This window comes from Rhinolophus sinicus, chromosome 5 (assembly GCF_057876585.1).
Source record: "Rhinolophus sinicus isolate RSI-liver-muscle chromosome 5, RSI-T2T, whole genome shotgun sequence".
NCBI lineage: Eukaryota > Metazoa > Chordata > Mammalia > Chiroptera > Rhinolophidae > Rhinolophus > Rhinolophus sinicus.
The window spans coordinates 5,651,599-5,670,341 of record NC_142505.1 but is presented as its reverse complement, the minus strand read 5'-3'; the positions used below and the strand labels follow the sequence as shown (position 1 = coordinate 5,670,341).

At 34.9% G+C, this 18,743-nt stretch overlaps 1 protein-coding gene across 9 annotated transcripts in view; it reads left to right on the top strand.

Annotated features, from left to right (window-relative positions):
• DOCK3 (dedicator of cytokinesis 3) overlaps positions 1-18,743 on the top strand; it is a 294,157-nt gene that overhangs the window by 46,409 nt on the left and 229,005 nt on the right. For 8 of the 9 annotated variants that reach the window (XM_074312252.2, XM_074312255.2, XM_074312249.2 and 5 more), the window contains exons 3-5: positions 5,790-5,830; positions 10,158-10,213; positions 18,637-18,733. In XM_074312252.2, coding sequence (XP_074168353.1) covers positions 5,790-5,830; positions 10,158-10,213; positions 18,637-18,733 — 194 coding nt within the window. Of the gene's footprint in view, positions 1-5,789; positions 5,831-10,157; positions 10,214-18,636; positions 18,734-18,743 lie in introns of those variants that run through there. The other variant, XM_074312256.2, reaches the window with a different exon arrangement.

The window sequence follows — 18,743 nt, the reverse complement described above, 5'->3', positions numbered from 1 at the left end:
ATTCTCACAATATTTCAAACTTTTTCATTATTATTATACCAGCCATGTTGATCAGTGACCAGTGGTGTCTTTGATGTTACTGGGACAAGACCCTTCACCAGCAAAAGATTTTGAGTCTGTGAAGGCTCAGATAATGGTTAGCGTAGTACTTTTTAATTAAGGTATGTACATTGTTTTGTTTTTTTATATAATGCACACTTATTAGGCTTCAGTATAGTTTAAACATAACTTTTGTATGTACTAGGAAACCAAAAAATTTATGTGACTAGCTTTATTGCAATATTTGCTTTATTGTGGTGGTCTGGAACCAAACCTGCAATATCTCTGAGGTCTGCCTGTGCGTGATAATTGATTCCCTGAAGGGAGCAGTCTTTGTAGTAAATCATAAACTTGAGAGTTGTAATACTGCCTCCCTTTCCTCATTCAATTTTCCACAGAAATTTATATCAGAAAATGTTAGAATGTATAAAAATACATCTGACTTAAGTTCCTAACAATGATCAAACCATCAGATCGTGAATCATCAGATGGGAAAGACTGGTAATACTTTTCAATTAAAGGCATATGGTAACAGTGAAATTGACGAGCATTCAGGCATCTGACAATTAAAGGGGTTTCCTTTTGTGTGCCAGAACTGTGACATCTTGTAAAATGAAAGATAAGTGATGAGAATAAAAGGAGAGAATGATATTTGCAAAGGTAGATTGTCCACGGTTCTTTTTTCTGTTTTTTAATTAAAATTTAATGGGGTGACAGTGGTTAACAAAACTACATAGGTTTCAAGTGTACTATTCAATAATGTATCATCTATATATTGCATTATGTGTTCACCACATAGAGTCAGTTCTCCTTCCATCGCCATATAGCTGACCCCCTTTACCCTCTTCTACCGTCCCTCTGCCCCCTTACCCTCTGGTAACCACTAAAGTGTTGTCTTTGTCTATGAATTTTTGTTTCCTTGTTTGTTTGTCTGTTCCTTTGTTGCTTTCAGTTTTATATCCCACATATGAGTGAAGTCATATGGTTCTCGACTTTTTCTGTCTGACTTATTTCGCTTAGCATACTAATTTCAAGATCCATCTATGTTGTCGCAAATGGCAGTATTTCATCTTTTCTATGGCAGAGTAGTATTCCATTTTGTATGTGTACCATTTGTAATAGGAAAACAGACATGTAGAAGATGCTTCATTTTACCAGCTCACTGAAAACATCTCTTTCTGTTGATTCTTAGTGATTTTGGAAATATTTGATTTGTTTTTTGTTTTTATGATTCTTTATCTGGGAAGTCACGAACTTTTTGTTCTATATGTAAAAGATGTAAAAAAGCGAGTTTTTCTTCTTTTATCTCTTCTTTCTTCTTATCCTTTCTTCACCCTTTTCAATTCTGAGTCTTTCACGAAATGGGCACACTTGGCCAAATTTGTAGCAGAATTTTAATCTTGAGAGGTGGTGGCTGAAACTCATTGAGCACCATTCTCAGGACTCACAATGGTGGCATCTCATGGAGATGATATGTTGTGGTTTTTTAAAGTTTTTCTTTATTTTCAGATTTTACTTTAAAAATAAGTATTTTCAATGGTATTTGGAAGTTTATACTTGTAAAGAATTTGAGAGAGGTTGGAGAAATTTTCTGTAGCACTTAAAAAATGTCTGGAGTTCCCTTGAGTTTTTCCTACACTGGTGCCAAGATAAGGGAAGATTTTCCAGGATTTTGCTGCTCTTGTTGAGTGCAAAGACTCCAGGTGCAAAGAAATTATATCTCAGTTCCTGGAGGGTTTGCAGAACAGAGGAATGGTCTCAATGGTGCTCTTTGAGCCCTTATCGGGCAATGACAGAAGGCCTGGAAGAAAAGAGCTAAATAAGAGTCATTTAGATGCCTGGAGAGAGAAGAACACAGCTTGCTCAAATAGCACTGTCTGAGTTTGGCTTCAGTCTCAGACAAGTTCTAGACTAGATTATTTAAAATAATGTTAATAATAATAGTGCAGTTTGGGAGACTTTTGGAAAAGCAGGAGTAACTGGCATTCAGCCTGAGATTTTAAAAACAAAATGGGTCAGCCTGACCTTTTTTTCCCTTAATATTGTTTCTAGACTTACTATTATTATTAGTTTTTATTAGTTTCAGGTGTACAAAACAAGGCAATAGTTAGACATTTCACCCCTCACAAAGTGATAACCCCTGTCCCCCAATCTGTTGCCCCTCTGACATTGTATATATCTGTTACACGTCCACTGACTCTATTCCCTATGCTGTGCTCTACATCCCATGACTATATAAATACAATTATAGTTGACATACAATATTATTCAGCTTCAGCTTCAGGTGTACAGCGCAGTCGTCAGGCATCCACACCGTCCATGAAGTGGTCTCCCTAGTTAGACGTGCCCATCTGACACCCTACAAAATCTTTACAGCATTATTGATTATATTCCCCAAACTCTTTCATATTCCCGTGGCAATATTGTAGTCACCAATTTATGCTGTCTAATCCCCTCCCCTTCTCTTTCATCCCCTCCCTCCTCCCTTCTAGCAACAGTTTTTCCTCTATATCTCTGAGACTATTTCTGTTTACTTTGCTCATTTATTCGGTTGTTTAGATTACGCACATAAGTGAGATCACCTGGTATTTGTCTTTCTCTGACTGACTGATTTCACTTAGCATAATGTTCTCTCATAGGTCCATCCATATCGTTGCAAATGGTAAGTTTCATTCTTCTTTATGGCTGTTTCTTAATCCAGTCGTGTACTGATGGGCATTTCGGTTGTTTCCAAGTCTTGGCTATTGTAAATATGTGGTGTTTTTTAAGCTACTTAGTATTCAACAAAACTGGTCTCAGTCTTCCTCTCCTCTCTTCCCCCACCTCCCAATAAGAAGCAAGAGTTTATATTTCAGTCTAATGTATATATTTCATTCATAAGGAAACAGTTTTTTGATAAGCAATATTGTGAGTTCTTACTTGAGAAATTATTGACCTTTGTAAACATATGTTATCTGATCAAGTATTTATCTAAAATCTTGAGGTAGGGCTTAATCTTGTGTTTTTATTCTAATTCTCTCATTGTCATTTTATAAAAACATATAAAAATAAGTGATAGTCATTTGCATCAAAATGTCTGTCAGTTATGCTGAAGAATTTGGATTACCTAGATTCTCAATAGTTTTTCTTTGAGTAGTGCCAGAGAGATTCAGATGTAATGTGAGTGGCACTGCAGTCCGATCTAAAGTGAGATTTAACAAGGGAGCTTCAAGGATTTATGAATTGGGAAAGTACTGGTGTGTGACCAGTACTTTGATATTATATGTAATCTATTAAAGGCAGCAAAGCAGTCCTGTTAGTGTCACCTAGTGCATGTGTACAGTAAATTCTCAAAGGCCGTAATTCTCAACCTTTTCAGATCCAGTGCTGCCCTGCCTTTTCCCCTTTATATAACAAAATTGAGGAGAAAGCACTGTTTCCATACACCCCCTGCCCCCACATATGTACAGCTTCCCCCACTATCAACATCTATACCAGAGTGGCTACATTTGTTACAATCAGTGAATCTACAAGGACACATCACTGTTACCCAAAATCCATAGCTTAAATCAGGGTTCACTATTGTGTTGTACAGTCTATTGGTTTGGATAAATGTGTATAATGACATGTATTTACTATTATAGTATTATATAGAATAGTTTTTATATTCTGCCCTGAAAATCCTCTTTACCTTTTCATCCCTCCATCCCTCCATCCTAACCCTTGGCAACCACTAATCTTTTTACAGTCTCCATGATTTTGCCTTTTCCATGCGGTCATATCATTGGAATCATACAGTATGTGGCCATATCAGATTGGCTTCTTTCATTTAGTAATATGCATTTAAGTTTCCTCTATGTCCTTTTGTGGCTTGATAGCTCATTTATTTTTATCACTGAATAATATTCCAGTGTCTGGATGGACCATTGTTTACCCATCACCTACCGAAGGACATCTTGGTTGCTTCCAAGTTTTGGCGATTATGAATAAAGCTGATATAAACATCCATTGGCAGGTTTTTTTTTGTGGACATAAATTTTAATTTAATTTGAATAAATACCAAGGAGTGAGACTAATGGATTGTATAGTAAGCGTACATTTAGTTTTGTTTTGAAAATTATTTTTTAATTTTTAAAATGAAATTTATTGGGATGACATTGGTTAGTAAAATTATATAGGTTTCAAGTGTACAATTCTATAATACATCATCTATATATTGCATTGTGTGTTCACCACCCAAAGTCAATTCTTCCATCATCATATATTTGACCCCCTCTTCTATCATCCTACCTTCCCACTTCCACTCTGGTAAGCACTTAACTGTTGTTTGTGAGTTTGTCTTGTTCACTTGTTGCTTTCAGTTTTATATCCCTCATGAGTGAAGTCATATGGTTCTCGACTTTTTCTGTCTGACTTATTTTGCTTAATACGATAATCTCAAGATCTATCCATGTTGTTGCAAAATGGCAGTATTTCATCTTTTATTATGGCCGAGTAATATTCCATTGTATGTATGTACCAATCTTCTTTATCCAGTCATCTATCAAAGGACACTTTGGTTGTTTCCATATCTTGGCCACCGTGAAAAATGCTGCAGTGAACATAGGGATACGTGTATCTTTACGGATAAGTGTTTTCAGATTTTTGGGGTAGATACCCAGGAGAGGGATTACAAGAAACTGCCAAACCGTCTTTCAAAATGGCTGTACCATTTTGAATTCCTACCAGCAGTGTTTTTAATGCTTTTACTGAGGAGAACCTTTTTGGAGATCCTTGCTTTGCCATATCTGCTGCTATCATTTTCTGTTCTGTTTTTTTTTAACATACTGTAAAGTGTCACAACGGTAAGGTTATCACTTTTTTCTTTTTAATGAATGAAAGTATTGAGACTGTCAAGGTGTAAATTGAGTTATTCAAATTTACGATCTCAGTTGTGCTAAACAGAAGAAAGGATTTTCTTCTCTAATTGTTTATTATGACTTCAGGGGAGAAAAATTTTATTTTTTTCCTCATAGCTTTGTTGTGAGATTTAAAGGTTAATACATGCAACAACCTTCTAATTCCGATACATGGAATTAAGAGTAATGACCTCTTAATTAGTGTTAGCTATTATCCACAATCGTCCTTTTTGTTCTCTTCTTCATCTCCCTCTTTTAAATACAACTCTTGGTTTCCCTTCCTGCTCATTGGAGCTGTTTTCTCTTAAACCCAAACAGAGAAATTATAGCAAAACTCTGAAAATAATAAATTGGAGTCGAGAAAAGTTGGCAATGAATTTTCCTTGCTCTTAAAATTGTTTTTATTGTGTAATTGAAACTGTCATCAATATTGCTGTGTATGAATGCTTAGAAAAAAACAAATGAAACACGGATGTCAAATTTAGCTGCTGGAAAGCCAAGAAATGAGAATAGTGTCGTTTAGTGCCTGGGAGATTGAATGAGACCAGGAAACCGAAAGTCTGGGCTGTCGTGCCCATCTGCCCCTAATAGTTTTATCTGGGAATTTTCATGGAGTTATTCTTTTCTAATTTCTGTGTCTTACTCAGGTGAAAGGGCTGTGTGCTTTTTGATGAAATTGGGAATGTTATATTTATTTGAAAACAGTTCCTTTTGGAGTAAACTACTATTAGTGAAGGCACAGTTAATGTGCCTTTATTAGAAAGTTTTACGTTAATTATTTTTTTCCCTAACAATAGTTACGTGTGTTATAGAAAATGACAATATGATTTTTCAACAATATGATTTTAATATCCTTTGTATGCTTTGTTTTAGGTTGGTACAGAGGAGTTTCAACAAAGAAGCCAAATGTAAAGGTATTGAAAAATTGTATTACCTTTTTAAATGTAGGAAGCTGCCTAGTATGTTTGTTTGATATAAAAAGAATTTTTGCCCATCTTTTAATCTTTTACAATAGCCACTGTCATTTTTTCCTTTACAGAATTGTATTAGTCTCTGCTCTGTCTCAGCAATATTAGAATTTTTTTTTTAAGGACAGAAAAATGCATGTATGGTCATAGTTGCAAAGCTTATTTTGAAAAAGCCTATTTAGGACATTTAACATTTTTTCCTTCACATAGTTGGCAAAAGTAAATTGACTTATTCTTAGGCTTAGTAATATGGAGCATGTGTTAGATGAATTTGTGGAGTACAAATGAAAAAATCTTTCAAATATTCAATTAGAAAAAAATTTTAAAAAGAAATTCAATTAGGTACCGTTTTGCTGATCATAATGTTCTTAAGTTATGTTGAATTTAAACAAGACGTAAGTGCAGAATACTAATTTTATGAACTAGATTCTATGTGTTCTGTTAATATTAATCTGATCAAACAAAATATACTTTAATTAGCAGCTATAATACACTTAGGAGCATTCTTCTCCAATAATACATTTGCAAAAACTGCCTGAGTATACTTTCATATAATAAATAGTATCTCCTTTTCTTACATATTTTCTGTAGCTTAATATTTAAAATATTCTCCTTTTTGTTATATTGAAAAATATCAAAATTATCATGTATTATTTTTAAAAAGAAAATTGTTCAGAGTACTAGCCATGAGTTTTGCCAGTAGAATCATTCATTTTGTTAGTTTTTAAGGTAAACGTTTATAAGAAGACAGTATCTTCAGATTTTAATTCTTCATAGCCAGGACGTTTTATCCTAGCATTGTTGACATTTTGAGAGAGGTAACTCTTTGTTGTGGAGGATGTCTTGTGCATTGTAAGTTGCTTAGCAGCATATATTATCTCTACACACTAGATATAAGTCACATCCCCCTCTCTGCCCCCCCCCCCACCGCCCAAGTTGTGACAATGAAAAATGTCTCTAGACAAAGGCCCTGGGATGGGGGTTGGTAAAATTGCCTCTGGTTGAGAATCACTGCTCATAGGTAACTTTTCTCCTTGTATTGCTAACTTTAAAATACACTTTCAGGTGTTATTTCTATCTTGGGAATGCTTATAATGACATAAGTTCTATTTGTGTTTTATGTTTTTTATCTTGATTTAAAATTGTCAAAAATTTAGAACTTGAATAAATGAGCAATCTTACATTATGGAAAATTGTAATTTGTGATATTACATGCTATTTATTTATTTTTAGTAATATTTTTTATCTTAGCCACCCTATAACCTTGCTTCCAATAGTAGTATTTGAGGATCAGTGTGGTGATGATGGTCATTGAAATTGTATGTTTGTGATTAAAATATCAAATTGATGCACAGTCTGCAGCTTGAAGACCTTCTTGAGTGAGACATGAATGATGAAACCCTTAGCGTATTATCTGTTACCTTGCAGAACATTTGGTCCTGTCCAAAACATCCACTGAGACATTTGATAAGATCCTTGATGATTTGGTTTTGTCAAAAAGTCCATGCTTAACCTACATCACTGGGTTCACAAAGCCTGAAATGTTTATTTATACTTATGGTTTAAGAGGATTAATACATAAAAAAATATTGCCATGTTTTATTGGTCCAATAATTGTGGACAGGAACAAACACGAAGGACCTTTTGGTGTGGACCAAAGGTCTTCGTAGACATTTTGGACAGGACTAAATATCAAGGACCTTTTGGCATGGACCAAATGTCTCCATGGACGTTTTGGACAGGACCGAATGTCTGCTAATTGCACACTGCTGTACAACAATGTGCCCCAAGATGTAGTGGATTAAACAAATTGCCATTTTATCTCTCAGATTTTGTGTCTTGACTGGGGTCATCTGGGCAATTATTCAAGTACGTGTGATGTCAGGTTCATGTGGTTACAGTCTTTGGGGACTCAGCTGGCTGGAATGTCCAAGAGGATTTACCTACATACATGTTTGCCATCTTGGCAGCGATGGCTGGGAGGCTGTCCTCAGCCAGACTGCCGAAATACCCAGGTTTCTCCATGTAGTCAGTCTAAAGGTCTCTACCTCTCCATGCAGTGCAGCTTCTCCAGCAGTGCAGTCAGAGTTCTATTTTAGAGTTAAGGAAAAGTGCTTAGAATCTTATACCTATTTCCTAAATTCTTTCTTCTACAACAGAGGTGTGGAATGTCTGTGGGAGAGGCTATTTTGTGATTAATCTTGTGATTAATCTCATTAGCTTAGCAATGATTTGATAAGATAATCAAAATGTGAAAACCAAGTTATAGTAATCTAAAGTGTTAGAGCTCATTTTGTCTGATCACACCCCTTTAATTTCTTTATTTTGGGCTAATGTGCTACTTCTGAGAGTGTGTATTTTGGTAATACTAACTCCATTCTAGAATCTTGGATTATTGTAGCATTTATTAACAACACATATCTGTATACCTGTTAATGGCTTTCATTTGTAGTCTTAAACTTAAAAATTAAGAGACGGAAAGACAGTATTAATAACTGAATTTCATTTCCTGTGTCAGTGATATTTTGCAGAAACATGGTTAAAATTCTTTAGTGTTTGTAAAAGAAAATTATTTAGTGATCCAGTACATTAAAAAAAACACTACATTCTTATACATCTTTTATTTGTCATAGTAATGTGGTCACAATAAGAATTTCATTAGGCTTTTCATAGCTATTAGTGGTTAAAGAAAAATAAAAAAGTGACTTACTAAAGTTTTTATAAGTATTTATAAGTACATATTATAAAGTAGTTCATGCATGTGGAAACCAAAAGAGAGCATGGATAGCTATACTTACATCAGACAAAATAGGCTTTAAGCCAAAACTATAACTAGAGATAAAGAAGGTGATTATATAATGATAAAGGGTCAACTCATCAAGAAGATAAAGCAGTCATAAATATACATGTACCCAAAATGGAGCCTGCATTATATTAAGCAAATACTAGCAGATCTGAAGGGAGAACTAGATAACAATACAGTAATACTAGGGGACTTCAGTACCCCACTTTCATCAATGGACCCATCATCCAGACAGAAAATCAGCAAAACACATTGGACTTGACATATACTTTAGACCAAATGTAACTGATAGATATACCCGTATATAGAATATTTCATTCATCAGTGGCAGAATACACAGGCTTCTCAATTGTAAAAGTAATAGTCTTCAGAATAGATCGTATGATAGGTCACATAAGAAGGCAAATTTAAGAAGGCTAAATCATACCAGGTATCTTTTCCAACCACATTGATACGAAAGTAGAAATCAATAACAGGAATAAGTAAACTTTTGTTCGCAGATAGTATGATATTATATATACAAAATCCTAAAGGTTCCACCAAAAAAACCCAAACTGTTAGAACTAATACAAAAATTCAGTAATATTGCAGGATAGAAAAATAACACACAATTTAGTTGTGTTTCTATATGCTAACAATGAAATATCTGAAAAAGAAGTAAACAGTCCAATTCACACTAGCATCAAAAACAATAAAATACTGAGAAATAAATTTAATCAAGGAGGTGAAAGGTCTGTACACTGAAAACTCTAAAATGCATTACTGTGGTTTAGCTGCTCCTGACTTCGTGTGGTATAGATTTAGTTTATTGTTAGTGGTGTGGACTAAAGAATATAAAAACATGTAGAGCATTTGTGTTTCATTTGAAAGGAGTTTCGCACCTCAGGAAAAGGAGTGAAACGTTGATTGAAAACTTAATTGTTTTTTAAAACAAAATACATTTTTTATCCATTGGGAATTGAAATCATATTATGGCAAATACCAAAGTAGAAACCATTTGAAAAGAGTAAAAGAAGAAATATATATAGAGGCTCCCAAGTTGATTAATTCTTGTGAATACAAATTTTAGCTGGAGTCTGAGAATTGTTTTTTCAGCTCAGAGCTGAATAATCTGTTAAGTTGTTGGTTAGATGATATCGTTGGTCTTGTAGATACATGCCAAGCTCTATATCCTGAGAGTGATTTGATGGAATATTTTCAGTGTCTCACTTAAAAAATATTTTGTTTGTAGTTGTTTAAGATCACAGTTTTCCCCTGAGGATAGAATTTGATTGCAAATGACATTGAAATTTTTATTTAATGTAATATGTGCAACTTTGCATTCTTAATTAGCAAAGTGGTTGCTCCATCAGGAGACGTACTATGTTGTTGATAGAGTATTTCCATGCTGAAATCTGACTGCGGTTATAATATATATGAGATGTTAATCACAATTTCTTTTTCTAATGGAAAATCTTTTCTCTTTTACAGGGGATCTTTCCTGCAAATTACATTCACTTGAAAAAGGCAATTGTCAGTAACAGGGGGTGAGTAGTTGGCCTTACTAAATTTATTTACAAATTTTGTAGGTTGCAGAGGGAGGCTTTTATATTTTTGTTCATAGTATAAAATATGCTATTGACATGTTTTTCTGTCAAAAATATACTTGCTTCACCACATATAATTCAGAAGACATAATTTTTTCTTAAAATACTAACAACTTTAATCCATTTTCCTGTATACTGGAAAGGTGACCTGAGTTGTGAATTTTATAAAAGCAATTATGCATGCAGCATTTAAAAAAAATGATGTAATATTTTGAGACTAGTCCTGGATAAGATAGGAGTTAGTGATTATAAATCTCATTTTTTTAATATATGTTGAAGTGGGGGAGACTTTTAAAATCTCTTCTTTTGCAAGTAGAAATTGAAAAAAACATTAAAGGTTTACATTAAAGGATGAAAAGATAATGTGTAAAATAGATATATACTCATAGTTTGATCACAAATTTGAGAACTGAAAGAAATCTCTGAAGAGAGACAGGATGTAAGTAATAACAAAATGTTAACATTTGTTTTTGCATGTTTGGATTATGAGTGATTAAAACAAATTCTTTACTGTCATGCTTTTTTTAAAAAAGTAATGTGTATTATAAAATTGTGATTTTATTTTTCAAAATTTATTATTTTAAAATACAAAATTTAAGGTACTGTATAACTATGATAGCTTTGGTATTGGAAATAATGTTTTTGACCAGAGGCTGTATAAGCATCAGAGTAACCTTCTGGTAAGTTAGGGTTTAGTCAGGAAAAAAGAAACTTACGAGTTACTTTATGAGGTAGAATTTAATATGGGGAATTATTTACACACAAGTTTGAAGAGTAAAAGAAAAAAAAGGAAATACTGATATAACTCAGAATAAGAACTTCAGAAAGCCGTCTGCACTCTAATGGCTGGGGATACAAAAGCTAATAGTTTGGGACTACCAGACCCCAGGAACTGGAAGATGGGTCTTGAGAGACATTGGAGCTCAAACATCTGACGAGGGATCACATGGCTGCTACTGGTATGAATGAAGACGGGCAGTGAGGCAGTTTCCGGGAATGTCAAAAGCAGCTGGAGGCTGGAAGCAATTTTCTCTGGTGGAGAATCATTTACAGGAACAGCAAGAAATACTTCTCCTTACCTCCTCCTCGTTAGTATCTTTCTAACTTGAGGTAAAACTTTCACCTCAAGTTTTTAAGTAAAGACTGCCAAAATCATCACAATGAGATAGAAGTTGTGTCGGAAAATAAGAAGGAAGTATCTAGAGCAGGATCAAGAAAGCATATTATTTCAGAAAGTGCTAATAAAATACATTTTCTGAATGTGAATGGCTTACCTCTAACTGCAAAAACAGTACTCCTGATTTATAACTTTGGTCAGTAAGAAGGCTTATGAGAGCTGAAGTTGGGCAGAGGCTGCATGGAGGTGAGGTGAGAAGAGGTAGAGTGCCTAGGGATCCAGAAATAGAGTGCCTCAGAAAATACCAGCAAAATAATGCACTTCCTGATAATAAGGGACTCATCTTAAATGAGGAGCCATATCCCTATTTACAGTAGTTGTAAAGGAAATTAGGAAATCCTTTGCTAACAGAAGAATCCTTACATGGATTCAATTTTTTTCAGGAAAACAGAGGAGATATGGCTGTAAAGAAGCACCCAGAGCAGCCATATTTGTTGGAAGCACTCTTATCTCCATAGAAGCAGAGAAACAGTCTTTTGGATGTAAAACTTAGAAAGGTATCTGGAATGAATTCAGTATACAAACCTCCTGCAGATTGATGGCCCAGGATAACATTTCTGAAATCCAAAGAAAATATTAAAATGTCCGCAGGTGCTGAAGAGCAGTCATTGTAGGCAGAATCTTGAGGGGCTGTGATTTTTGAAAGAAGGGGTACACAAGGAGAATTCATGTGTACTTTGGCTTCTCCCCCACAGAGAATTTTTCAGGTTGCTTTGATGTGGTGTAATAGGTTCCAAATAGGAAGTGGTAGTCTTTTAGGGCTGAGGAAACAGAGGTTGGAAATTGGAACTCTCAGGGAGGCTAGAAATTAAGCGGTAAAATCCCAGAGAGGAAAGAACCCCAGAAATTTAGAACCTTAATCTGTGTACGAATTTCCCCTATGTGATTGAGTGAAGTTTAGCTTCTTTTGAGCTGCACAGACACTAGAAATATTAGAAAAGTTCAGGTAGCAGGCTTAAAATTGAGTAGACTTCACCAGCCACCTAATACTGGCGAGAAAAATATTAGAGTTCAAAGACTTGCAAGTTATAGGGGCCCTGGTAAATATTTTGTGTTTTCTGTTGAGACCTAAAGGACCACACCCTGTAAGTAAGGGCCATGCCCTTGGAGCAAGGACCAAAACATTGGAGTATGGACAAAATTGAAATAGACCAGTCCTAACAAAGCTTAGACCTCTGGAAACACAACGGATGTTTTAAGAAGAAAGAAAAGCACTCATAATAATAACACTCTCATCTAGAAATAACCACTGTAAACGGTTAATACATTTTCTATTTTTTAATGCATGGTATTTTTACTTTGTTCACTATTATATTTGTAAATTAATTCCCTTTCCTTTTTCCCCCACTGTTACAAATATTGTTTTGATGATACATTTTTTTTTTTTTTTGTATTGTCTCTCCCCCCCATCTTCGTTTCTACAACTATTATTGTTTCCCTTTTTCCTTTTTGGCCTCACTTTGTCATTCTCAGATTCCAGCCCCGTAAATCTGATTAATTCATGAGTTTTATCTGTATGCTGTTTGCTTCCTTTGCATGCAGACTGTGCTTGTGTTATTCATGAATAGTAAGGCAGACAGTTGGATGGTAGTGTAATGTGTGGCAGTCAGGGCAATGAAAGGAGATGAGCCGGGAGCAGCAGCAAGGGGATGAATATTGTAGGGCCTCGTATGCTGTGTCAGGGGTGTTAGCTCTTATTGAATGAGCCAGGAAGCAACTAAAGGCCTTTGGAAAGAGAAGGGACATGTCCTTATTTAATTTTAATTATAATATTCTGGGCTGCTGTGTTGAGACTAGTACTATAGTGGGGCAAGGGCCGAAGCAGGGAGACCTATTAGAAGGTGATAGCAGTTCAGGGAAAAACATAATAGCTCATTCTCAAGTGTTCACTGGAGTGATAAGAAGCGATAAGGTACTGTATATATTTTGACCTTAGAGCTGACAGGATTGGCTGATAGTATATAGAGTAGACAAAAGGGAATTGAAGACGACTCCAGGGTTTTTGGTCTTAATAACTATAAGGATGTAGTTGTCATTTCCCGAGATGCGGAAGTTTGGGAAGGAGTATGTTTTGGGGAGGAAATCAAAGAATTCAATTTTGGACATGTTAAATTTGAAATGACTTTTAGATATTCAAGTGGAGCTGGCATGTAGGCAGCTGGCTTTGTGAATGTCGAGTTCTGGGGAGATTTGGGGGCTACAGACATAAATTTGGAAGTCATTAACATTCAGATGGTATTTAAAGCTATGGGGTTGGATGTGAATAGTAAAGGAGTTACTGTAGATGAAGTGAGATGAGGGTAGAATACTGGGGAACTATACTGCTTAAAGAATAGAAGGAAGAGGAGAATCAGTCAAAAGAATCTGAAAAGTTGAGGTAGGTGGAGAAATGAAACATTTGTATCTTGGAGACCAAGCAAAGAAAATATTTAGAGGATGGACTAATCAAATATGTCTGGTACTGTTGAAGTCTAGTAAGAATGGAGATCTTGTGAAGAGCAGTTTAGATAGCGTGGTGGGAGTGAAAGCCTGATAAGAAGAGATGTGAGAGAGAATGAAAGAAGAGGAAGAGCAATACAGTGTGAAAAACTCAAGTTAAGGCCCTCATAGCCATAAGTGATTGACAGGTGGCAAATACTTGGTTTTGGGATAATTTTTTTTTATATAATCCTTTAAAAAATCATCAGACTTCTTTTATCTAATTTTTTATTTTGAAAAATTTCAAATGTATAGGCAAGTTAAATGAGTAATATAAAATATAATAGTACCCATATCCTTTCCTCTAGATTCATCAGTTACCTTAGATTCACCAATTATGTATTGCAGTCATGTTCTCCTTCTAGCCCTGCTTTTACACATGAGAATAAGTTTTACACTTTGTAATACTTTGCTGCTAAATATTTCAGTATGTATCTCCTAAGAAAAGGGACATCCTCTAACATAATCACAATGTAATTATTACACTCAGGATATTTAATATTGATGCAAATAGTACTATAAAATATGTGGTCCATATCCAATCATCTATAAATATGTAGTCCATATCCAATCATCTATAAAATATGTAGTCCATATCCAATCATCTATTAAAAGACACTTCGGTTGTTTCCATGTCTTGGCCACTGTGAATAATGCTGCAATGATATGTGTACCACATAGTGATATGTATATATCTTTACGGATAATTGTTTTCAGATTTTGGTAGATACCCAGAAGAGAGATTGCTGGGTCGTATGGTACACTATTTCCAGTGCTTCTTAGGATATACTGTGTTTCCCCAAAAATAAGACCTAGCTGGACCATCATCTCTAGTGCATCTTTTGGAGCAAAAATTAATGTAATACCCGGTATTATATTATATTTATCATATTATTATTATACCCAGTCTTATATAAGACTGGGTATTTATTAAAGTAAGACTGAGTCTTACATTAATTTTTGCTCCAAAAGATGCATTAGAGCTGATGGTCCAGCTAGGTCTTATTTTGGGGGAAACACGGTATCATCTGCTTCTTGAAAAACCTGTACCATTTGTGCTGAAGTGCTTGTTTTTCTTTGGTTGACAGGGAATGAAATTGCTTGAATAGGCTATCTGTGGAAATTTTCTTATGGGAACTTTAAAGATGTTCACATTTTCATTCTTTTGCAACCGGCTTTTCAATTTTCCCAGCACTGTTTATTGAAGAGGCTTTCCTTTCTCCATTGTATGTTTTTGGCTCCTTTGTTGAAAATTATCTGCCCATATATATGTGCGTTTATTTCTGGGTTCTCAGTTGTGTTCCATTTGTCTGTGTGCCTGTTTTTCTGCCAATACCATGCTTTTTTGATTATCATTGCTTTGAAGTCAGGGAGTGTGATACCTCCAGCCTTGTTCTTTTTTCTTAAGATTGCTTTGGCTATTTGTGATTGGTCTTTTGTGATTCCATATAAACCTAATGATTTTTTTTGTTCTATTTCTTTTTAAAAAAAAATGCCGTTGGTATTTTGATGGGTATTGCATTAAATCTATATATTGCTTTGAGTAATATGGCCATTTTAACTATGTTGATTCTTCCAGTCTATGAACATGGAATATCTTTCCATGTCATTGTATCTTCTTCAATTTCTTTTAATAATGTCTTAGTTTTCAGTGTATAGGACCTTCATGTCCTTTGTTAAGTTTATTCCTAGGTATTTTATTCTTTTTGTCGCAGTTGTAAAAGGAATTGTTTTTTTATTTCTTTTTCTGAAATTTCATTGTTAGTATATAGGAAAGCAATGGATTTTTATACATTGACTTTGTATCCTGAAACTTTATTTGTTAATTGTTTCTAATAGTTTTTTGAACATTCTTGATTCTTTGTATACATATGAGACTTGTCTGTGATTTTCTTTTCTTGTAATATCCTTGACTAGTTTTGGTGTAAAGATTAGTTTAGCTTTATAGAATAAGTCAGGTAACCTTTACACTATTTCTACACTTTGAAAAAGTTAATGTAAGAAAAATCAGGGAAACATGACACCGAATAAAAAACACCAAACATTAATTTTCCATTAACCATTCTAAAAGAAATGGAGATTTACAAATTGCCTGAAAAGAACTTCAACATAATTGTTTAAAGGAAGCTCAGCAGCTATAAGAGAACATGGATAGATAATGAAATCAGGAAAAGAATACATGAACAAAACGAGAAGTTCAACAAAGAGATAGAAATCATAAAGAGAACCAAAGAGAAATTCTGGAGCTGAAGAATACAAGGAATGAAGATGTAATAGTGTCAACAACAGGCTTGATCAAGCAGAAGAAAGAATCTGTGAACTCAAAGAGAAGTCATTTGAAAGTATCCAGTTGGAAGAGAAAAAAGAAAAATGAATAAAAAGGAATGAAGAAAGCCTGTGGGATTTATGGGATACCATCAAGGGAACTAATCAATGTATTGTGGAAGTCCCAGAAGGAAAAGAGAATGCACTATGGAAGTCCCAGAAGGGAGGGAGGGAGAGGGAGAGGGAAAGAGATAGGGATAATTTAAAGAAATGGCTGAAGGAGAAAAAATATGAGGAGAGAGATGAATATTCAGGTAGATGTAGCTCAAAAGCTCCCTAAACAGTTTCAATCTAAAGAGGACTTCTTTGAGACACATTACATAAAACTGTAAAAAAATTAAAAAGTAAACATAGAGTTTTGAAAGCAGCAAGGTAGAGTAGTCGCATAAAAGGGAAACTCCATAAAACTATCAACAATTTTGCAGTGGAAACCTAACAAACCAAGAGAGTGGGATGATACAGTCATAGTGCTGAAAGAAAACACTGCCAACCAAGAATACTTTACCTGACAAAGTTGTCTTTCAGATATGAATAAAGACTTTCCCAGAAAAACAGAAGCTGAGAGGGTTCATCACCACTAGACCTGCTTTACAAGCAATGCTAAAGGGTGCTCTTCAAGCTGAAATGAAAGGATGCTAGTTAATAACATGAAAATGTTAGTGTAAGGAATGTCCAGAACTGTAGAGAATTTTTATGAGTTTATTTGACGACAATTGCTGGAAAGCAGAATCTCAGTGGATTGAGAAAATGCTCTGAAGAATAGCAGTTGGGCAGCTTATTGTGTACATTAGAATAAAAGGAGACATAAAGAGAGTTACATGAAATCCACTGGTGGTAGATTAAGGAGGCAGGAGAAAGCAAAGTAAGGAAACCTCTGGGATTGGATAAAAAGCAAAATGGAGAGACACATACTTTTACATTAATGGATGCAGGATAGTAAACATTTCAGTAGCTAGAGATGGTATAAGGGCAACAAGATAACAGTGAAGGGTTCCATGGGCTTGTGCGCCGGTGCGGGTGGTTGTGCCTTCAGGGGGTCTTGAAAAGAAGATTACCCTGGCATTTCAAAGGTATGTTGTCTTAGATCCCAAAAGACAATAGATAGGCTAACTTAAGGTAAAGATTGACCATTGTCAAGAAAGCTACAGGTTGGGGATGTGACTACCTGCCATGACCTTTTGTTAGGAATTTTTATGTCAGACCATCCTGTGTGGTTACTTTTGGTTGCTGAGTTTGTAAGGTTACCATGCAGGCCTCCCCTGAACTTCTCAAGTTTAGTATGTGGCCCCTTTTTTTGTCCACAAAAACTTATGCAAGTGTAAAACAATGATAAGATAAGTATATAGTCAAGTTCAGTATACCCTAATACTGTAATGGTGTGTAAAAGTGTTTATATAACGATAAGGGATTAGTTCATCAATATATAGCAGTTATAAATATGTATCACCCAACATCAGAACACCTAAAGTTATAAAGCAGGTATTAGCAGAACTGAGGGAGAAATAGACAGCAATACAATATTGATTGTCTTCAATACCCCAGTTTTAACAAATGACAGATTACCCAGAGAGAAAATCAATAAGAAAACATTGGATTTGAACTATACTTTAGATCAAATAAATCTGTGATACAAATACACATTATTCCATCCACAGCAGCAAGATAACACGTTCAACTCAAGTATACATAGAACATTCTCTCAGTTAGATCATGTGTTAGGCCACAAAACAAGCTTTAAATTCAAGATGAGTGAAATCATATCAAGTATCTTTTCTGATGACAATGATATGAAACTAGAAATCAATTAACACGAGGAAGACTTGGAGAATTCACAAATACGTGGAAATTAAACAACACACTCTTGAACAACCAGTGAGTAAAAGAAGAAATCTTCTTAAATCATGTGTCCTATCTAAAACCTCTGATTATACACTTTAATTTCCTTCTTAGATTCATCATTGTTCATATCTGTTGTGATTATTTGTTTGATCCCCTAGCTAGAACCAGAGGGGAAGATAGGGACCCTGTCCATTTTTGTTCACTGATCAATTCTTGGCAGTTAATACAGGGACTGGCACTATAGTGCTGTTTACAAGGTATGAGAGAAACCCAGTATGTTTCTGTTTCTAGGATCAGAATTCCTTGACTAACAATAGTTAGCATTGTTAATATGAAAATATGTATAGCAGAGCCCAAATGTTTTTACATTAATTCAGTTCAATTATACCATTGCAGTATATAACTGCAAAGGGTCTCAATCAGTTAGATGTACCTCTCTTTATATTTGCATGAATTTAAAATTTGAGTTGCACATGTTTCAAAGGGCAGTAGATAGTATGCTGGTGTTTATTGACGATAATGTGGCTGTTTGTTATGGTTCTAGGCAGTATGAAACTGTGGTCCCACTTGAAGACTCTATCGTAACTGAGGTGACAGCAACTCTGCAAGAATGGGCTAGCCTGTGGAAACAGCTCTATGTGGTAAGTAGCT